Below are 20581 nucleotides of genomic sequence, written 5' to 3' on the forward strand. Positions count from 1 at the left end.
GAGAAGGGATGAACAGAGAAAGGAAATTACTGCTTTTTTCTGCTGTTGGAAAGAGCAAGGAGGAGCTGTAAGCTTAAATTGCATAAAGAAACTTCAGTTTATATGATAGAAGTTCTAATTCAGAGCCAGTTAGACTTTGAAGAGCCTGAGAGAATTTTGGTGTCCTCATCCTTAGAGCTTCTTAAAGATGTACAGAATGGATATCCGCTGGGAACTAAAGGTACAGTTGATCTGGTCTGAGCTCTAGTCCCTGCTTTTTGCCCCTGTGATTCCTTCCAGCCCTGTGATTCACTAGGTGGGATTTGTTTGTTCTCCACCTGATGTCCTGATTCTTTCACAGATGTAATTGTGCCTTCAGTTGTTCTGTTGCTTGGTTTTGTCTTCAGCTCTTGTTATTGGAATATGATGAAAGCCTAGAAAAGAAATACTTACGCCAGAGTTCAAAAGAAAAAGTTAGCAAAAGCTGATTTAAAAGGAAAATTTTAAAGATATTTTTGAGGAAGGTGTGTTTCAGTTATTTTTAGTAGTTACTGAGAAGGATTACAGTTATTAATTTCTCAAAACTGTTGTGTTGACTGTAACTTTAGTTCATGTTAAGTGTAACTTTAGCTTACTTAGAGAAGGTTCCCTGGTGGTTATGTCCTCATTACTACTCTGCTACTGCTATTACTATGTATGTATGCATATATGCTACCCATAGCATTTTTTCTAATGCATGATAAATTACAGGAAAACTGTGTTAGATGCAATGCCCGATATTGGGCCATTTATCTTGAGATATTACTGCCACGTTCCTCCATGCTTATTTTGTAATTTTTCTTGACCTCTTCTCTGTCTTCCCTCAGTTCCCAACTCAGCTCACAACGGTTTTGAAGGAACTATTCAGCGATCACATCGGCCTTCGTATGAAGACAAAGTTTGCTTCATAGCCACTGTTAGATTAGCTACACCTCAGTTTATCAAGGTATGTGCAAATGGAATCACTTCCTTGACCCTTATGTTCGTATGTGATATAAAAAACAGCTCTTCTTGACAGAGTGACTTTTAAATATACTCCGGTTGGGAAGCTCTCAGGGCGAACAAATGTAACACTTGAAATATTATTAATGAAAACTGTTAGGAATTTCATTTTCTGAAACTGGATGTATCTTTGTTTCTTGCTTCACAAATGGATAGGTTAAATGTTATGCAAAGCATCAAAAGAAGTTGCTTATGCTGAGCACCTTTTCTAAACAATCATACAAAATAGTAATATTCAAAAAGTGTGTTTAAATGAAGGTCATAGGAATATAGCTTAGCAACTCGGACACAAAGATAACATTGAGTTTCCACTTTCACAGGAAAAATTAATAATTTTAGTTGAAACTTGGATATGAATTTTATGCTGCTGACGGTCTTGCTGTAGTTTGACACAGAATCAAATCTTGTAGGTCTTAATAAAAGCTTGCATTATTTGTCACTTAGAGTCCGATTTGAGGTAGTAAAGCTCTCTCTTTTTGCTTCAGTCCTGTTTGTTGTTCAATAATTCAGTTGTTAAAGAGAACATTTTGCTTAGCTGCTACTGCACAATGAAGATGACCTTCCAAGTTTAGAACTGCATGCGTATGAGATTTATAGACTTTACCAAGTGTTCCTCACCAAAGTCCGTCCAAATAAATACTCAGGATAGTCTGTGATTCAAGTTTTTATTTTTTTATATATATATATATATATATATATAAATATATATATGTATATGAATGAATATATCAATCCAGGTACAGATAGTCTAGTATTTAACGTTTGCTGTTACAATTCAGTCGTAAAGAAACGTCACGAAATGTGTATGGCACGTGGTTAACCTGTTGTCCGTCACGCGGAACTCTTTGAACATTTGTATATTCTGCATATAGGATAGATTTTTGGTGGTAGCCTCTGAAGGCATTATACATGTACCTTGTACTTTGAAAGCATAGTAGGGATCCTGCGGGGAAACCATATAAACTTCCTCAGTTCTGTCATGCTGAATGTAGGAACTGGATCTTTCCATACAGCAGGCGAGAGAGAATTTGTTGTTTTTTTTTCCTGGAGCCATGGGAACTTTCATTTGACGTTTTCCTTTCAATGCAGAAGTCTGTGGGTCTAAATAGTGCTCTTCCTGTTATGCCTACAGTTGACAGAGATGTTAGATGTGTGATTTCTGCTTCATGAAGAGCTTCTGAAAAAGACTGCAGTATTTGCAAATATTTTTGAGGTTTTTTTTAATATCTCAAAAGTCTCACAGTTTAAGATTTATTATAGGAAACCTTTTGTATATCCTACCTGTGGAACAGGACTTTGGGAAGGTGAAGAACATCCGTTTAGATTCTTTCAGGTGTGTCTCACTGTTGAAGGCCAAAGCCTTACAGATTATATTCTGGCCAAAGTTTCATTCCTCTTTACCTGAACTTCTGAAGAGTTCATTAAAAATAAGTTTTGTTAAAGAGGTTTTAAGACCCTCTTTAGGGTTTTAATTAATGTTGTTCCTCTGAGAAATCTTGTGACTCTTCTGGACCAAAATTAGAGTGAAGATTTTTAATCTGACAATCTGTTTGCTTCGGACTTTGTTGATACCTTCTGGTATTGTTGAGACTAGTATTGACTAGACTCTAGCAAGCAGTGTTATGTCAGGAACTTTACCATCTCGGTATCTTTACTAACAGACCTGTGATTGAAGTAGCTGGCAATAAGGTATGCGTTTTAGTACTGGATTGCCTCATTTCAGGTGGAGCTTGCCTGCTCGTCTGCCACCCTTTCCCTGTATTTCAGGTGGCTTGCAGTTACAGAACGTTATACCTAGAATCTCTCCTCGCGAGGACGTACGGTGCTTTTGCAAACAGCCATAGTATTCGTGAGAATGAAAGTGATCTCTGAAAGATTACACTGAGATGTATTTTCTGCATACGACCCCAGCACTGATCTTCCTGTAACAAAATGTGTCACAAGTTTTGCTTAGGGACTATTTCTCTGATACCTTCCATGTGGCGGAATTTGGCCTTACACATTCTTTAAACCCTTTATCTCACAACTTGGCTGGTAAAGGATTAAATCCTGTCAAGAAGGCAAGAATAATCCGGTGTAGATGGAACACCTTTCTGTTAAAAGTTAAAGTTCCTTTTTTTTCTAGATGTCTTGTTGACAGCTTCTAGATGTCTTGCTGAACAAGATAGCTTCTGCCCAGGGGCATTTTACAGTGGAATACCTGTGAGTCATTAATAGAAGTGGTAGGATAATTGGATGCTAACCTGCTGCTCTGTCTTCTGTCACGGTAATTTTTACTGTGTTTTTAGTGCCCACACTTCAGGTATTTTTACTTTTGTTTTGACTTGTGCCAAAATAATTAGGTTGAAAGAAAACCAAATCAGAAGTACGTTCGAAGGATACCCACTTGCTGTCTGTCCTTTGCTCTACTTTGCTGTTAGCAGTGCTTTATTAAATGGTGTAATCTTAGGAAAGTAGGGGAGCCTCAGGCTACGAGTGCAGTTTCAGTTTACAAGTTGTCTTGCTAACTGGAAGTCATGCCAAGAGTCACGACTTTGTGCCCGGAGTGATTTTGTACATTCCCTCCATCAGATAACCCTCTTTGTAATCGTGGTCTTTAAATTTCATGCCAACAAAGGTGAGGAAAAAACATTAACTGAATATGTCCTCCCTCCCTCCCTTTTCTTTTTTTGGTAACCATAGAACTTCAAAATACCTATTTAAAGAACTGATAAATAACTATTTAAACACTTTGTATTGTAGCCTGGAAGAATGAAAAGGAGGGTAGTCTCTTCATATTTATTTCAAAACAGAACATTTTTTCGTAGGAAGTAACAGTTCCTTAGTCTTTTAATGCGTCTTTCCTCAGAACTATGTCAATTATAGATATTTGCAGAGCAACAGTGTGGCTGTCCTTCCACATCTCTTATGAGTATTATGTCAGCACAGCAGCAGCTTCCATATCTTACGCAATCTTTAGGAAACTGGTATGGTACCGATTATTAATAAACTCTGCGATGTTCCTGCCAATAGGAATACCCTTGCAAGCTCCTGGAAGTGCGATAAACATGTACAGGCATCCAAAAAAGAAAGACTGACTGATCTCTAGTGTACCTGTGTTAGTTTGAGGGCTGTATTTGTAGATATGAGTGTGTTACGTAGCCCACCTTTCTTCTTGGAATGCAGTCAGGAGGAGTTTGGCGCAAGAGAGCGGACAGGCTGGAGCAGGTTGCTCCATTACTCTCTCAGCAAGGCACAGTATTCAGTAGGGCGTCCTTACCTCTCTGAAAGGGCCCAACAGAAATTGACTGACGTGCACTAGTAGCACATATACCAATGAGTGCAATACACTTAAAACAATGTACAGAATACCCTGTGGATCTGTTTTTATAGTGGACATACAACGGTTCTCTGACTGTTCATGAGTTACGAAAGTAGGAGTGGTATGTTGTTTATAGCATGTGTTTGTTCTCTAAAGCCAAAGACTACTCTCTGTTCATTAGAAAGAAGAATCCTATTCCTAATGTCAGAACAACATGACCATCTTGCTAATGTTGCTTTTTATGCATTACAAGTATCTACCACTTCAATCATAGTGTCTGGTTGGGAGTGTTTTGTTTTGGCTTTTGCTTGTTGCAAGTGAAAGCATAACTGCAAGAACTATTGATTTCTGCTTGTACTCCAGTGCTGTAGATGCTGAGCTTCCGTTTGAGCTCACACCAGGGTTGTTCCATTTAAATCAACCCAGTGTCAGCCTGGCAGGGCTGAGATTAGATTCTACCTCAGTATTATATATCTAAACATGCAAAAACAATGAAGCTCTCTAACAATAACATCATAAATATTATGGAGTTATCTACTAACTTTAGGTAAGTCTGAATTTCAAAAGAGCTTATGAATTAGAATAGAGCAGTTTTGAGAGAGATTTTTATTTTTTTTACTTTTTAGGAAATGTGCACTGTTGAAGAACCCAATGAAGAGTTCACATCTAGACATAGCTTAGAATGGAAGTTCCTATTCTTGGATCACAGGTGCAATTCCTTCTATGTATAGCAGCAATAGTAGCTGAATCATAGCAATGGCTGTAATATTTAGAGTTCACTAATCAGCATTAACTGCTCATGGCTTGTGCTGGGTTTAATTTTTAATTTTTTTCAGAGCTCATACTGTACACAAGAACTTATATAATGAAACTGTTTTTGATTTTTGTGTGTGTGAAAATAAAATGACATTAATTTTTGTATTAATTAGGGCACCTCCAATAATAGGCTATCTTCCATTTGAAGTTTTGGGAACATCAGGCTATGATTATTATCATGTGGATGATCTAGATAATCTGGCAAAATGTCACGAGCATTGTAAGTAAAATTAAGTTACTAGAAAAACATACTTGTGTTATAGATGTTCAGTTATAAGGTTGTTAAATTGTGCTGCTGTTACAGTGAAATGTTACGATATATTTCACAGTAAAGTGCCCTCACTCCCATTCATTTGACATTATAGTAGTCTGGCCTTGATGTTTTTTTAATACACAACTACAAGATTTAACTTTTTCTTGTAATTTAAATGCTTAATTTTGATGAATTGGAGTGCACAATTGAGATGAATCTTATTTAAATAAATTGTGAAAACATTTTATTCTGTAGTTTCATTTTTATAACTTAGTTATTCTTTCTTAATCTAACATCTTTTCAGGTTTCTGTTTTTTTCTCAGTATTTTTCTCTTCTCCCATCCCAGTCTTTCAGTGCACTCCTTTCACCGTTCATCTCCCATCATCTTCCTGTCACCTTTTCTTTGCCTCCTTTTATTCATTGTCCAGGTCCTCTTAGTTACAGAAACAGTTCAGTGTTATTTTCCAGTTGCAAGAGAAACTTCAGAACTTTGACTAATCCTTCTCCAACTCTTCTAAAAGCATTTAAAAGGTTCTGTGGTATTTAATAAATACAAGAATTGTGCCTGAGCGTGTAACAGAATAAAATTATTATTTAACTATGATTTTCTTTATAAAGTAAAGCTGTGTTTAATTTTTTTTGCGTATAAATTCTTTACAGCATAGAAAAACGCACAAAAATGAAAGTCTGAATTCTGCAGTTCTCTGACAAATGCTACGCAATATATATATATATATATATATATTTTTTTTTTTTTTTTTGTAGAAAACTACTTTCCTAACCCTTTTTTGTCGTTGTCCCAGTATCAGATTGGACATAGATTTGAGGCATGTGAATTTGAGAAATAATATTAATTATGTTATTGTAATACTTACTGACTAGAAAGACAGTGAACTTTATTCTTTACTTTTTAGTAATGCAATATGGGAAAGGGAAGTCATGTTATTATAGATTCCTTACAAAGGGACAGCAATGGATTTGGCTACAAACACATTACTATATCACGTATCACCAGTGGAATTCCCGGCCTGAGTTTATTGTCTGTACGCACACTGTTGTAAGGTAATTTATTTTTATAATCTGGAGAAATTTTCTAATTAGAGGAATTCTGATGCCATGGGAACTATATTGCTGGGTTTTTTGTGTGTGGGGTTGTGTTTTTTTGTTCGGAGAAAGGGAAGGAAATCATGGCAGTACAAAGAATCATTACAAAACTTCCTGAGATACCCTGTAAGCAAGGTGCATCTGAGCAATTTGTTTTTTGAGGTATATTTTTGAATTAATCCAAGGATATAGCACTCTTATGTGGTTTGCTGTTCTAGCTATGCCGAAGTTCGAGCAGAAAGGAGGCGAGAACTTGGAATTGAGGAGTCGCTTCCAGAGATAACAGCAGATAAGGTAAAATAAATTGATTCAAGACACTTTTTCTTGCTGCTGTATATTTACTTATATATTATTTTTAATATGAAAGAAATAAGTGTTTTGTCCTTTACACATGAAGTAATTATTTTGATCTCTAAATAATATGACTATGTAAAGTGATCAAAGAACTCTAGGAAGGATGTTTGTTTAACAGTATAACAGTATTCTACCCCAGATTCTTCCTCTTCTTTTTATTGTTCATTTTCATACAGTTATATAACATGGCAACATCCATAAAGTCCTTATTAGGATCTACTTCCTGCAGAGTTAGTTTCAAATACATAAATATTTTCCCTTTCTGGAAGCACCCATAATCTGAAAAAACAAGGTAAATACACAAAGAGGAGATAGAGGAAAGCAGGAGCTATTCCACTATGTGCCCCTCTCCCACTTCTTAGGAGCATGCAAAATTCTTTTAAAATAAATATCCTTGGAAGCTTTTGGGGTCTTACACAGGTTGGCTTGTGCAGATATGCTGATGTTTTCTCTTGGCAGTTCAGCAGGTTTCATACGGCAGTGCTCCTTGTAATAGAGTTAACTTATCTTTCCCTGAAAAAAGGATAGCCATTTCAGTAGTTGCATAGTTGCTGAAAGTGAACTGACTGAGTTGCTAGAGAAGGTGGTCAGCACAGCAGTCAGTGTGTGGCATATGCGTTTTGGTTTCGAGGTTTATGTAGCCTTGTTCTGATTTGCTTTTCAAGGATAAAAGCTTGCAAAGGGAAAAATTCCAAGCTTTCAGATATCAAACGGGATGCTACTTTTGCAGTTATCTGTGTAAGGGATTGATATGATCCAGATTAGTCTTAGATATTTGCTAACAGAAGCATACATTGTGTGCTGAACCGGGTAGAATAATTATTGTTTGTCTGTGTCTCTTCAGAGTCAGGACTCTGGGTCTGACAATCACATAAACACAGTGAGCCTCAAAGAAGCACTGGAAAGGTTTGATAACAGCCCCACACCTTCTGCTTCCTCCAGGAGTTCAAGGAAATCTTCACATACTGCAGTATCAGATCATTCATGTAAGCACTAACTGTTGAAACTGTAATTGCCTTCTTAGTGAAGGCTTTCTGTGATATATTAATTAGATACATGTCTAGCAGTTAATTATTGTTTTATTAAAAGTATGTCAGTGAAAATGTCCTTTTCAGCAGTTGAACTGATAGTTCTAAGATATACTGGCTGTTCATTTTTTCAGAGTTTGTGTAATGACTTTTACTTCTAAACGTACAATAGCAGCTCCAGAGCATCGTATTTCAGTCCGTCAGATTACGTTATTATCAGATATTCAGACTAAAAATTGCAAGCCTTAAGGCTTTTTATTCAGGAAAAGCTTTATGCGATGTGAGTACTGTGTTGCAGAATGGAGACTATTATTAACGTGTCTCTTTGTTTTAACTGTGACCATTGTCAGCAACGCCAACTAAAATGACAGTGGACACTAGCACTCCTCCAAGGCAAAGTTTATCTGCTCATGAAAAGACTGCACAAAGAAGATCATCTCTTAGTAGTCAGGTAACTTAGAAGAGAAATATTGTGATATTTAAAGCAATATAATTCACATTTAAAATATTCTGTTAAATCCATGTAAACTACTTTTTTTTTTTTTTTTCTGAAAAAATACAGAGTTTAAACTCTAAAAATCTCACTTGGGGAACTCGACTCTCAGAATTATCATCAATATATAACTTCAAATTATTACAATTTAAGGGAGTACTATAATTAAGCATATACTCATGTTAATTAAATGAAGTATTTATTTTTCAAGTGTTAGGGTTTGCATACTTGAGTCTGAATCTGTGCGCTCATTCTCACATAGCTTCTTTAGAAGATTCTGTATTTTTATATAAATAATTGTCAACATAATACTGTGTGTCCCTATAGAGAATTCTTATAGATATATGCTTTTCATAATATCAGCAAATACTTTCATATAGTTTCTGAAATCTTGGTAATGTAAGAAAATAACATGCATCCTGCATTTGGTGCTCATACTTGAATTGAATTAATGCGTTCGCTTCAAAGATAGTTTGCTTATTAAAATAGACATTGTTTAAATTACTAGTTTAAAAATAAATCAAAGTGTCAGCTTTAAAAATGGTTGGAAAAATATTTGCCCTTAATACCAACAAGAAAGTTTTAAACAATTGTAATAGCAATTTATGTTTTTGCTGTTTTACACCTACTACTTTTAGCAGTGAAACGAGAGATAATCTGTATAATCAATTGCTCTTGTGTGTTCTTAATGCTGTAATATTTAGGGTTAGACATTTCAGGAAACACCTGTCTTTATCCTATATTCATATTACGCTATTTTAGAAATGACACTTTCTATAAAGAAATACGCTGTGAAGTTCATTCTCTTCCACTAATACAACAATTTTTTAAATCCTAGTCTTTAAGCTCCCAGTCACTTGGACAACCACTAGCGCAGCCAGTGATGTCTCAGCCTGCAGCTTTACAGCTCCAGCCCGGCATGTCCCAGGTATGCATTAAGCTGGTTTATTAATTGACTGACTTTTTAAAAAAGATCTTGTTCCTGAATATAAGGTTAACTTCTCTTTCGCTGAATTCTTTGAGCATTTCCTTTGTGCTCTCGTCACCTTTAATATTATTCTCATGAAATGAGCAAATTTCCCATTTTTGAAATTTTCCTTTTCTCTTTTTCTTCTCACTGTTTTGTGGAAATAGTTGTTTTGGCCTTGGCCGTTAAGAACATAGACGTAAAAGCAATTTAAGAAGAAATGTTTTAGGGTATGAATTTGGAGTGCCTGTACTACACCTATACCTTTCCATGCACGTGCTTGTAATAGAACACAACTTAGTCTATGAAATACTTCTATGAAATAAGAACAGCTGTATCAGGACAGACAGAAGACCTCTCTGTATCCTTGAGGGTACATATAGGTGTCAAGAGGTTATGTTGACTTACAGCCAGTTACACTGACTTGTAGCTTTTTATTGAGTCTTGGTTATTTGGATGCTGGTCAATGTCTTCTGCTAAGGATTTTTTTCTTTTTTTTTAATTCCCTAATTCTGGTGTATCGATTAAATACGACATAAATTAAACACAAGTTCTGTGACATTTTTATACTAATGAGTTTGTCCTTAGATGTTTGCTAGCAGTTTAAAAAACAGTGCTTGCTTTCTCTGCTACTGTGGAGGATACCGCTTGTAAATCAAATGTAATTATTTTTTGTTCAGCTTTTAATTTATACATGGTACTACAGCCTGTGTTTCAGTTTTCAGCTCAGTTAGGAGCTATGCAGCATCTAAAGGACCAGCTAGAGCAAAGAACGCGCATGATAGAGGCAAATATTCATCGGCAGCAGGAAGAGCTGCGTAAGATTCAAGAGCAGCTTCAAATTGTCCATGGTCAAGGACTCCAGGTGAGTTAGCTTAACTCTTATGGGTTAGATCTGTAGAGAAGTTGGGGGTCTAAGATAGGACTCTGGCATTTAATTCTGAAATGTGATCCTCCCTACCCTCTGTCAGTTGCCATCTGGACCTGATGTGCCTAAAATCCATAGCATCTGAAGTTTTGTACAATATGGTTGCTGAGGTACCTTCCATCTTGCATCTGAGTGTATCCAGAAGTGCCCTAGTGTATCTTTTCAACCCTGAGTGGCTCAAGCCTAGCTCATGCCTAAACCTAAACGTACAAGAACGTAGTGGTTGTCACTCTTAAATAGGTTTGCAGCCATTAGATTATTCACTCAAAATGCACAAGAAGAGCATTTATCTCCCTTTTTAGCTTGAGGGGTTCAAATTCATACCTCTTGTTTCTTAGGAGATTGTCCTTATCATCAGGCTGTGGCCCTCCTACCCACCCTCCAGATGAAGTGATTCTACTTTGTAGGCAAACTGCAGTAGACATTGAGCCAGAAAGATGGAAAGTCAAGAGGACTGACTCATTATTCAGTGACTGAGAGTGAGAAAGACCTGACCGCCTGAGTTGTGTATTTTAACAGATACTCGTTTTTCTAATTTTGTCATTTGTTCAGCAGCCAGCTGTGGAAGATAATAATGATCCTACTGGGTGTTTCTAGTTTAAAAAACAAAACAAAACAAAACAAAATATGCCATAAGGAAAGAATCTAAATATTTTTATTATAGGTTGTGGATGAAGAGCAGAAAAATTTCCTTCCTGGAAGTAATGAGTATATTGCTTAAACTCAGAGGAGTAGGAGTTTCTGGCACGTGCTATTTTCAGTATTTTATCATGTCTAGTATATGTCTGCCAGCAGTAGACTGCCTTATAGGTGCCTCACAATGGGAGATTGATCTCTTCCTGTGCGTTGTGGAAGAACCTTCTTCAAGCCTGTGGAAGCTAGGGACCAGTATCTTAAGTGCTGCACTTTCTGTGCATATTTACATCATATTACCCTCTGTCCCTTTGCAGTCTTGGGCCTGACTTTTTGTAAAGCCTCAAATATTTTTGTGCTGAGCTCAAGCTTATTAAAATGGGATGATGCTGGAAAAGTAATCAATATGGTTTCCTGATTACCAAGGAAGATTGCATTCTCTGTGTTGTACCTGGATCTATCAGTTCTGACATTGTTCTCTTCATTTGAACTTGTTTAACTGCTGTTTAACTACAGATAGAAGCCTGATCTCTAATCAGTTTTGTCTTTAGACAGATGTGGACTTCATTACAAGTGGGGTCTTTAAATAGTACTTTTTCTTTCAGAACAAATATTAAACCTCAATGTTTATCTGAAATTAAGGATGATTAATTTTTGTCCTATCTCTACCAGTTATAGTAGAGTGTCTGAATACTGACCCAAGAAGGGAGTCAGGCCTTTTGCTCTTAATGGTTACAGTGCAGTCTCAACATCTCTTATAACTAAGATGAAATATGTTTTTGATCTTATATTTATTTTAAAATAATTAAATGTATTTCTGTAACATCTTGAACAACTAACAAATTTTTTTTAAAGCTAACTTGTGGAATTAATTTTTGTTTTTTTAGATGTTCTTGCAGCAATCAGCTTCTGGACTCAACTTTGGTTCTGTGCAGCTTACTTCTGGAAATTCTTCAAACGTTCAGCAACTTACACCAATAAACATGCAAGGTCAAGTTGTTCAGACTAATCAGATTCAAGGTGGAGTGAACACAGGTCATTTAAGTACTCCGCACATGATACAGCAACAGCCTTTGCAGAGTACAGCAACACAGGTAACATTCTCATTAGTGAATTCGCTGGATGGAACATACACTCAGAATCAGAGCTGAAACAAGATATTTGTTTCCCTCGGTGCCCCCCTCCCCAAATATTAGAACAACGTCCATTGAAATAATTGGAAACATGTTCATTTCTTCATATTCCAAATTTTATAGTTGAAGTGCATTTCTGTTCTTGCTAGTACAATTTCAGATCTTGTCATTTTATTTTAAACCTACAAGTTAAATAATGTAACAGGTAGCTTTTTGGAAAGACTGCTATCAAAAAAGTTTTTAGCTTGCTCTTCTTTGAATTTTTGTGAATTTTCAGTTGACGGAACACATAATGTGATAATATTTGTACCAAGTGAGACTGAAACCCAGTGTTCTGGCAGTGGTCAACAGCAAACGCCTAGAAAAGCATAAGAACAAGACAAGCATATGGTGGTGCCGCTGCAGCTGGCTTTACTACTCTTCAGCAGCTTTAGTCAGATGCTATAGGTGACAGCATTGCCTTTGGATTTTTCTTCTATGAGTTTATCCAATTTATTTTTGATTCCATGTAAACTTTTGAAATCCACGGTATCTTGTAGCGAGTTATACAGCTTTATTTACTTCTGACAAATATATGGTTAGGGTTATTTGTGGGTGGGTTGGTTTGCTTGATTTTTTTTTTTTTTTTTTGAACCTTCCACCCAGCTCTTCTACTGGAAAATATACGGAGTGGTATTCACTTTCCACCTTCTCTGTGCCATACATGATTTCAAAGACCTCTGTCATACATATCTCCATAGAAGCCTCTTATTTCAAGCTGGAGAGCTCTAACTGGTTTGGTCAGTTTGTTTATGGAGGCTGTTCATGCTTCTGGTCTTTTTCAGTGTCCTCTTACCCAAGTTCCATACTATCTTCTTGAGATTTGGGAAGAGCAGAACTGCATTGCCAGTACTTAAGCTAAAGGTGGACTTAGAAATTTCATAATTTATTCTGTGTTCTTTTCTTAACAAATCCAGTGTTAGAATATTTTTTTGATTGCTCCTGAGTGAAGGTGTCTGCATAGAATTGTATACTGTAACCCCAAGATCTTGCTCCTAGCCAGCTCAGAGCCCTTGTGCCTCACTTTATTTATCCATGTTGGATTTTATAGCATTCTGTGTCCAGCCATTCAGAACTATAAAGTTGTTCTGTAGTTCTTCACAGCTGATGCTCATTTCTACTATCTGGAATAGCTTTAGTGCAGCCAGCAAGCTTGTTCATCACCCCATTTACACTCCATTCACACTATCTATGGATATGTTAAACTCTGGAAATGGAAGAAAGCAGGTATCACAGTATCTCTCTGGTTAATGTGCTCTTTGGCTCCTTTAGAAAAAAACAATACTTGAGACTTGACTTCCCTGTGTAAAGACTATGATCCACTTCAGTATACCAGATTTATCAACAGATTTCATTGTGACCCGCCTGGATTTCAATCCATAGGGACTCTAGCTTTATATGGTTAGTTTGCTAATCTGACTCTTTCCTTTCTTTAACATATGACGTCGTTTGTTCAGTGGCATGGTCTTTTCTTGTATACTCAGCATTAATTAGTGTTAAGCCACTGATTTGGCTTCTGTCAGCATATTTATATTCCAGTTGTTTATTATGTCATTTTCCCTGTTTTAAATATTTTGTTCTGCATGTTGTTGCTCAAACTTTTAATATTTGCGTAAAAACACAGGTAGACTTGTTTTTGTATTTCTGTGCCATGTTAAAATGGGAGTCCTTTCTAACTGTTCTTAACTACTTCCTTTTGACAACTTGTTCCTATCCCTATTTGAGGTTTCAGAGTTCATGACTTCTCCTCTAAAGGATGCATCAACTTAAACCACACAACTATCCTGCAGCTGTTAACTGTTCTCCATTTTTCAGTTTTAAAATCTCTTCCATGACCTTCTTATATTTAGAAGTGTGAATTAGTTAAAAAACTGTTTAACTCTAAACTTTTTGATTAGATTAGTGCAACTTTTAAAAACCTATCTGGATTCTGCTCCTACTCATGACTTTTTTTCTTATTGTGGCAGAACAGTGCTGATGTGCCATGGAAGAAACAATCTTGTAAAAGGGTTCTCCCCATCAGACCCCAGTTCAATGGAAGAGGCAGGCTGTAGGGGTGGACGGTTTATCAACTTCTGGTTAAGCTAGTTCCAAAATTTGAAGTATGAAGTTGATTGAGGAGGTGTGCACGTTTTAGACTAAGCGTGGCACAGAGATGCTAAAGGAGCGGAAGACTGGATCATGAACAAACAGGATGCAAGTAACTGAAAAATTCTGAAAAAATATCCTTAAGAGGGGGGAAGGTTAATCTAAAGAAGTTTTCAGACATCCTAGGCCAGTCCCACTTCCAAATTGGCAATCAGTAGAAATACCTGTCTTGCTTTAAATTAGGAATTCATTTAGAATAGGAAAACATTGGCAGTTGTAAAGTATGGGCAATGACAATGAGAAGAACAGCTGTAATACCTGATGTTGCTTTTAGTTCCTTTATAAAAATAGCCTTGCTTAACATTAATGGTGTCAATTATGGGGTGGGAAAAGAACTTTAAAAAAATGTGTGCATTTCTTCTGTTAGTGAAAAATCTAAAAACATTTTGAATTAAAAGCAATTTTGAATTTTTTAGTCATGAAAACTTCGTAGCAATAAGACGTGAATGACTGTGATTTTAGAGATGTGAATAAAATTATGCTACAGCTGTACTTCCAAATAAAATGTTATCATCTTCGTGGTATTTCTTTTTAGGTGCTTATAGCTATTTTCAAATGACTAATTTACAAAATATTTTTCTTTGTCAGCATAATCAACAAAATGTAGTTGGTGGACACAGTCAACAGTCTTCTCTTGCCAGTCAGTCACAGAACGCACTCTCGGCCCCTTTGTATAACACTATGGTGATTTCTCAGCCGACAACAGGAAACGTGGTCCAGATTCCTTCAAGCTTACCACAGAACAATAACCAGAATGCTGCTGCAGTAACCACTTTTACGCAGGATAGACAGATCAGGTAAGTCTTGAAGGCTGATACTCAAATGACTTGCTGTAATGGTATGGTTAAGTAGCTATGTCGTATTCAAAAAGGACAAAAGTAACATTGAAAAAATCACGTGGTTTTAACTCTCTTAACTACGTGTACAGTACAATAGATATAGCTGTTAAACTAAGTTTTGCCCAAAATAACGTGTTCTCAGGTTTAGCAAAACAATTGGTGTTGCAGCAAGAAATAAAACTGACAATCAAAACCTGCATTTTTCAACTGCACCTGATGCTTGATTTTGGGGAATTTCTTTAGGAAAGAAATAAAATATTCTTTTTCCTTTATCAGATTTTCTCAAGGTCAGCAACTTGTAACAAAACTTGTCACAGCCCCAGTAGCATGTGGAGCAGTAATGGTACCAAGTACTATGTTTATGGGACAGGTGGTGACAGCTTATCCCACTTTTGCTGCCCAACAGCAGCAGCCACAGACTTTGTCAATAACGCAGCAGCAGCAAAGTCAGCAAGAACATCAGCAGCAGCTCACCACCGTTCAGCAACCAGCTCAGCCGCAGCTGACCCAGCACCCTCAACAGTTCCTACAGGTAATGCAGCATTCTCTAGAAACTTTCTGAAGTACTGACGCTTTCAGCATTGTTAGCTTATCCTGGAGGTGCTTTATCTGAAAACATGGTGCTTAAAACAACCTCTGAACAAGCCTGATGCATGAGATAAGTTTATTTGGTAGACATTCTGTAAAATCCTACCACCTTTAAAGCGAGGTAGTCTATCCTGTAGTTTCAGTCCCTGCTAGGTCCTCTTTTATATCTTCTTCATCCCTACATTAATTGCTGCTCTTCACTGAGCACTAGACAAAGGAACAGGTCTTTTAAAACACCCTGCATTTTCTTTCTAGTCATATAGTAATGCAAGAAAGTGTGAGAGAGGGTCTTGCACAGAATTGCTTGTTTGGGAAGCAGCATGCAGCTGAAGGCAAGGCATGTCCCCATAAGCACGTGGGACATAACATCTAGGCTACAGGGCTGGCTGAGCAGCAGGTAACCTGACGGTTTAAGTGGGAAAAGAGAAAGAGAAAATGGATCAAAAGAGAAGGATGGCAAAACTCAAGGTGTTTAGAGAAAAAGGAAATGCCTCAAAAAAGGGGAGGAGGAGGGGAAAAACAGAAAGTAGGCAGAATTCAAAAGCAAATCTGTTTCTATTTGTTGATTTAACTTAAACACTGGGACATAGCTCACACAGAAGGTAATGCTGATGAGGGAGATACACTGTTAGCTTAGAACATTAGAGAGGAATTGCCCCCAAAAAGGGGTGGATTACAAATCTCAGTTTGGCCTCTATAGTGTTCCTTCACCAAAGAAAGCTCTAAAAGCCATGCAACTCACTATGTAATTTCTGTACATTCTTAACATTCTTAAAGTACTCTGGGAATTTCAGATTTTTTTCTCTAAGAATATACATAATTTAAAATTTTTATTTTGCAGTAAGTGTTTATTCTGCCCTACTATGTGCAGTCTCCCTTTTGCACTGAATGTGAGGGGTCCTGTGTTAAGGGGGAATATATGCAATGCAGTAGATAACTGGAGACTGAACTTACCTTTATATGCAGAAGGAATAGTTCAAGATCTGTTTAGGGCTGAATCAAATTTTCTTTGACTGGGTCACTGACAGAAAATACTGCCTTGTTGAAAAAAAATTTTCATAGGAATATAACTATTTCAGTCATGCATCAGGCAAAGTATTTTCAGCTGTGAGCTGAAATCTCTAATCAAAGAGAGAGCTGAAGGATAGCTAGTGATTTGTATTTGAGCTCTCATTTATGTAGTGGGAGACTGAGATTCTTGAGCTGAATTGAACCACAGCACAGATTTGAATGTGATCTCTCATACCACGGATAAATATTATAACAAGCAGGCTATTCACAGATAGAAGGTCTCTGGATCTCTGCTTTTTAAATTAAAAAGCTTGCAGAGTTCTGACTTCATTCTGATGAAAAACAGATTTGTGAAACCTAACAATCTCCAAAGATCCGTTCTGCTCCTAGAATTTCTTTCTAGGCAGAAGTTTAGGTTTCTAATTCAATTACTTAAGTGCTAGAGTTTAAATAAAACAAATACTTTTTTTTTTTTCTTCTCTCTCCCTTCTTTAAAAGGAGAAAAGGCTGGTGCTGTTCCTGCCTCTGCTCACTGGGGCTTCTTGCAGTCAAATTCTGTAGGTGCCACAGCTGATGTAGTTTACTTCCTAATCCAGAACTGTTCTTCTGGACTGAGACATTCAAGTGTATTTATACTCATCCTTAATTGCTTTTCTTAAATACCATCATTTTTGGGGTCTAAGAGGATTAAAATTAAGAATAAGTACTATTGGAGATAGCATTTAATCTCCTTCAAAAGAGGTGTTTGGATCTACAGATGTGGCAGAGTTTCTTTGATTGCTTGCTTTGACTTTGGGGGAGAAAGTCATGCACTATGTTTTTCATTTGACTGCAGTGACAGCCACCTGGACATGTTAAAACTGCTTCCCTGAGCCCTGTTAGGCTCCTGTGATTCTAAATGGAGATAAAACTGCTATGTGTTCCTATCCATGGTCACTGGCAATTACAAATTCAGTTACAATTGCTTTATCAACTGGTCAGATGCTGAAAATACTGTTTTCTCTAATTAGGTGTATTAGCATGAATTAATCTTTGCATTATTTGTTCAGTGTAAGTGACCAAAGCCAGAAAATTATTTAGATTGAACCGAACCCTTATGAAAAGCTAAAACAAAAAACAAAAAACAACAACAACAACAACAAAACCAGCCAGGCCTGCGTTTCTCAGTGCAGCAGGGAAAATGATTTTTTTCTGTTTGCATGCTTTAGACATCCAGGTTACTTCATGGAAATCAGTCAGCGCAGCTTATCCTTTCTGCTGCTTTCCCACTACAACAAAGCACTTTTACTCAGTCCCACCACCAGCAGCATCAATCTCAGCAGCAGCAGCAACAGCAACTTTCCCGGCACAGAACTGACAAGATGACTGATCCTTCCAAAGTTCAGCCGCAATAGCAGGGGCTCTGCTTCTTTTTGAAGCAAACTACCAGGAGGGGCTGTTCCATAAACAGTTGCACTGAGGCTACAAAGCTAGAAGTACGAAGGCTTTCTAACACCACAGTATTGAGATCATCTAATTTCTGGAATCTGTTAAAGAGAAGCCGCAAGATGAGGATGGGGCCTCGTAGTTGCCCCAGTTTCTGTGTTCAAAAGGATTTGCTGCCATGTGTTAGTTTATCCAGGTGAAATCTCAAGTTGTGACTGAAATGAGAGGGATGCTGAAAATATCGGTATTTTTTATCAGTCCTGTAAATTTTTGAAGTGTTAAAATGGACATGGAGCAATTGTTTGAATTAGCTGACAATAATGCCAGGAAAATAGTCCAAAAAAAATCTAATTTTTTCAGATAACTATGGGACAGTAAATTTTTTCAAAATGTTGTGTGAAATCCAGGTCTCTGTTGTACAGATGCTGTAAAATATTGTGTATATGTCTGCATAAAAGGAGAAAGAGCAAAATATTTTATATGATGCATGAAAACGTAATCTGTTATTTGTAGGTTTGAATATGTTTCCCTGAATTCTCACACCATACTCAGACTAATGTTTTCTTCTGTTCTAGCCTTTTGTTTACAACATGATGCATCATTATTTTCGCCTTTAATGTGGGCACAAGTCTCTCGTTCGTGCTTTGTCTGTGATGTCGCGGTTTGTTCGGTGAGGTATAGTGTGTCCGTTAGTTGACTTCTCGAGGTTAAATTATTGATGAAGCTGTTCGAACTGGTGATCACGCATCAGGGTTCAGAACATTCAGATTCATGAATATCATCAATCATTTCTTAATCAATTCATCGTTTTATTTGGAAAATAGGAATTTGCACTGCTTTCCTGCGGATGGTTTGGAATTTTACTCCCCAAAGTTATCTTTTGATATAGTTCATAGTTGGAAATATTTATGTAAAAGGTATAAAAAGAAAAAAAAAAAGGCAGTAATTTTCAAGAATGTTTCAGTTATAGGAGTAATTTGCACAAAAGTATCTTTACATTTAATAACCTTTTGGGCACTTTTTAACCACTTTCTCTGTGGTGAGAATTGTAACTTGTTAAAATATGTTGGAATCTTTTTATTCTCCTTCCAAAATTAGACCTTTCTTTAGTCAGAACTGATTCAGGGTCATTTTAACAACAAAAAACCCCATAGTGCCTTGATTTTAATTCAGGTGATAATGTTGAACATCTTGAATTACAGTGTCTTGAATCTGTAACCATTTTCAATTTTGAAGTCTTAGTACATTGTCGGCCTAACTTGTGTATCTACTTCATAGCTATTTCTGTACTGTGTTCATTGTAGTAATGGTCTGAGTTGAGATCACGAGCGTTTCTGAGAGGCCCTCCCCCTCAAACACTAATCTCACAGAATACTCTCTAAAATCTCGGACCTTGAGGGTAATACTCTTTTTAATAGATCTAAAATAGATGTTACTCCTTTTGCAGGAGCAGGAATAGTAATCTGATTTTTTACAAAAAATTTTTTAGTTTTTTGGCGTTTAAAGTATGTGTTGGGGGAGATCATGATTGCATTTAACACTACCAGGCTATTGATTTAAGAGATATCACTGAACTAAGACTTCAGAGGGCAACTTCACTCTGTAAAGATAATAAAAAGATCCAACAGATAAGATGTGCTATTTTAAGTAAATGTTAAGTAGATTTTTATGGTACTAGTTTGTGAAAAAGACAACTTCAGAAGAAAATGAATAAATGAAGGTAGATCTGATAATTAAAAGAAACAACAAAAACCAGTTGAAATTAGTACTAGGGAGAGAAAGCTGGATTAATCTTGAATACTGAGGAGAAGTTGAATGAATGTAATCAAAAGGCAATGGACTATTTTATATTATGAAACAGTGTGATTGTATTATTGGTTGAACCAAACCCACAGGAAGGTAACACCAGTTTAGCAAGCATTTGGTAAGACTGGTTACCTTTTAAGGCTAGCCATTGCTGCTGCACTTGTCCCTCCATTAGGTCTGTGTTATTCCCCAGCTATAAAGCAAGAGTTTGGCACCAAAAAGCACAGTAGTGAACAAGGAAGGAGAGTGTGAGAAATACAGTACCAAAGAGAACCTGGAGCAAGAAATAGATGCCAATACCAAACACAGCAAGGAACAATTGCAGTTCTTTAAAGGGATTTCTGGCGTTCTCTGAGCTGGAATAATTGTCAGAAACCCCTTTCTGTAAAGTTTTGTCTAAAGAAATCTTGCCTTGCTCTACTATGCCTATCACACCATTCCACCTATGTCTAAACTAAGCTGCATTGACTAGAGGTCTGTGCTATCAGTACTTTTGCTTAATAAAAAATAGCTTAGATAAAATTTTTAACCAATTACAATAATAATCTAGCACTAAAAAAGAAAACTGGGAGAGCTTTAATAGTGCTGTTAGAACTATTGAATAGTGGTAAAATAGGTTGAATAAGCTATTACACTGAGAATTAAAAAAAAAAAAAAATACTAGCCAGACAGTTGAATAATGCAGCTTTTTATC

The 20581-nt window shown here is 36.7% G+C and overlaps 1 protein-coding gene across 7 annotated transcripts in view; it reads left to right on the forward strand.

Moving 5' to 3' along the window:
- The window catches only part of CLOCK (clock circadian regulator), a 65674-nt gene extending 45405 nt beyond the window's left edge, over nucleotides 1–20269 (forward strand). For 4 of the 7 annotated variants that reach the window (XM_068942860.1, XM_068942859.1, XM_068942862.1 and 1 more), the window contains 13 exons: nucleotides 846–964; nucleotides 4948–5030; nucleotides 5251–5357; nucleotides 6306–6453; nucleotides 6714–6789; nucleotides 7694–7835; nucleotides 8228–8328; nucleotides 9209–9298; nucleotides 10044–10202; nucleotides 11786–11992; nucleotides 14807–15015; nucleotides 15334–15589; nucleotides 17865–19002. In XM_068942860.1, coding sequence (XP_068798961.1) covers nucleotides 846–964; nucleotides 4948–5030; nucleotides 5251–5357; nucleotides 6306–6453; nucleotides 6714–6789; nucleotides 7694–7835; nucleotides 8228–8328; nucleotides 9209–9298; nucleotides 10044–10202; nucleotides 11786–11992; nucleotides 14807–15015; nucleotides 15334–15589; nucleotides 17865–18050 — 1883 coding nt within the window. In that variant the 3' untranslated portion in view covers nucleotides 18051–19002. Of the gene's footprint in view, nucleotides 1–845; nucleotides 965–4947; nucleotides 5031–5250; nucleotides 5358–6305; nucleotides 6454–6713; nucleotides 6790–7693; nucleotides 7836–8227; nucleotides 8329–9208; nucleotides 9299–10043; nucleotides 10203–11785; nucleotides 11993–14806; nucleotides 15016–15333; nucleotides 15590–17864 lie in introns of all 7 variants that reach the window. The other 3 variants (XM_068942863.1, XM_068942864.1, XM_068942861.1) reach the window with 3 other exon arrangements.
- Nucleotides 20270–20581: the final 312 nt, after the last annotated feature.

Source organism: Struthio camelus, chromosome 4 (genome assembly GCF_040807025.1).
Source record: "Struthio camelus isolate bStrCam1 chromosome 4, bStrCam1.hap1, whole genome shotgun sequence".
Lineage (NCBI taxonomy): Eukaryota > Metazoa > Chordata > Aves > Struthioniformes > Struthionidae > Struthio > Struthio camelus.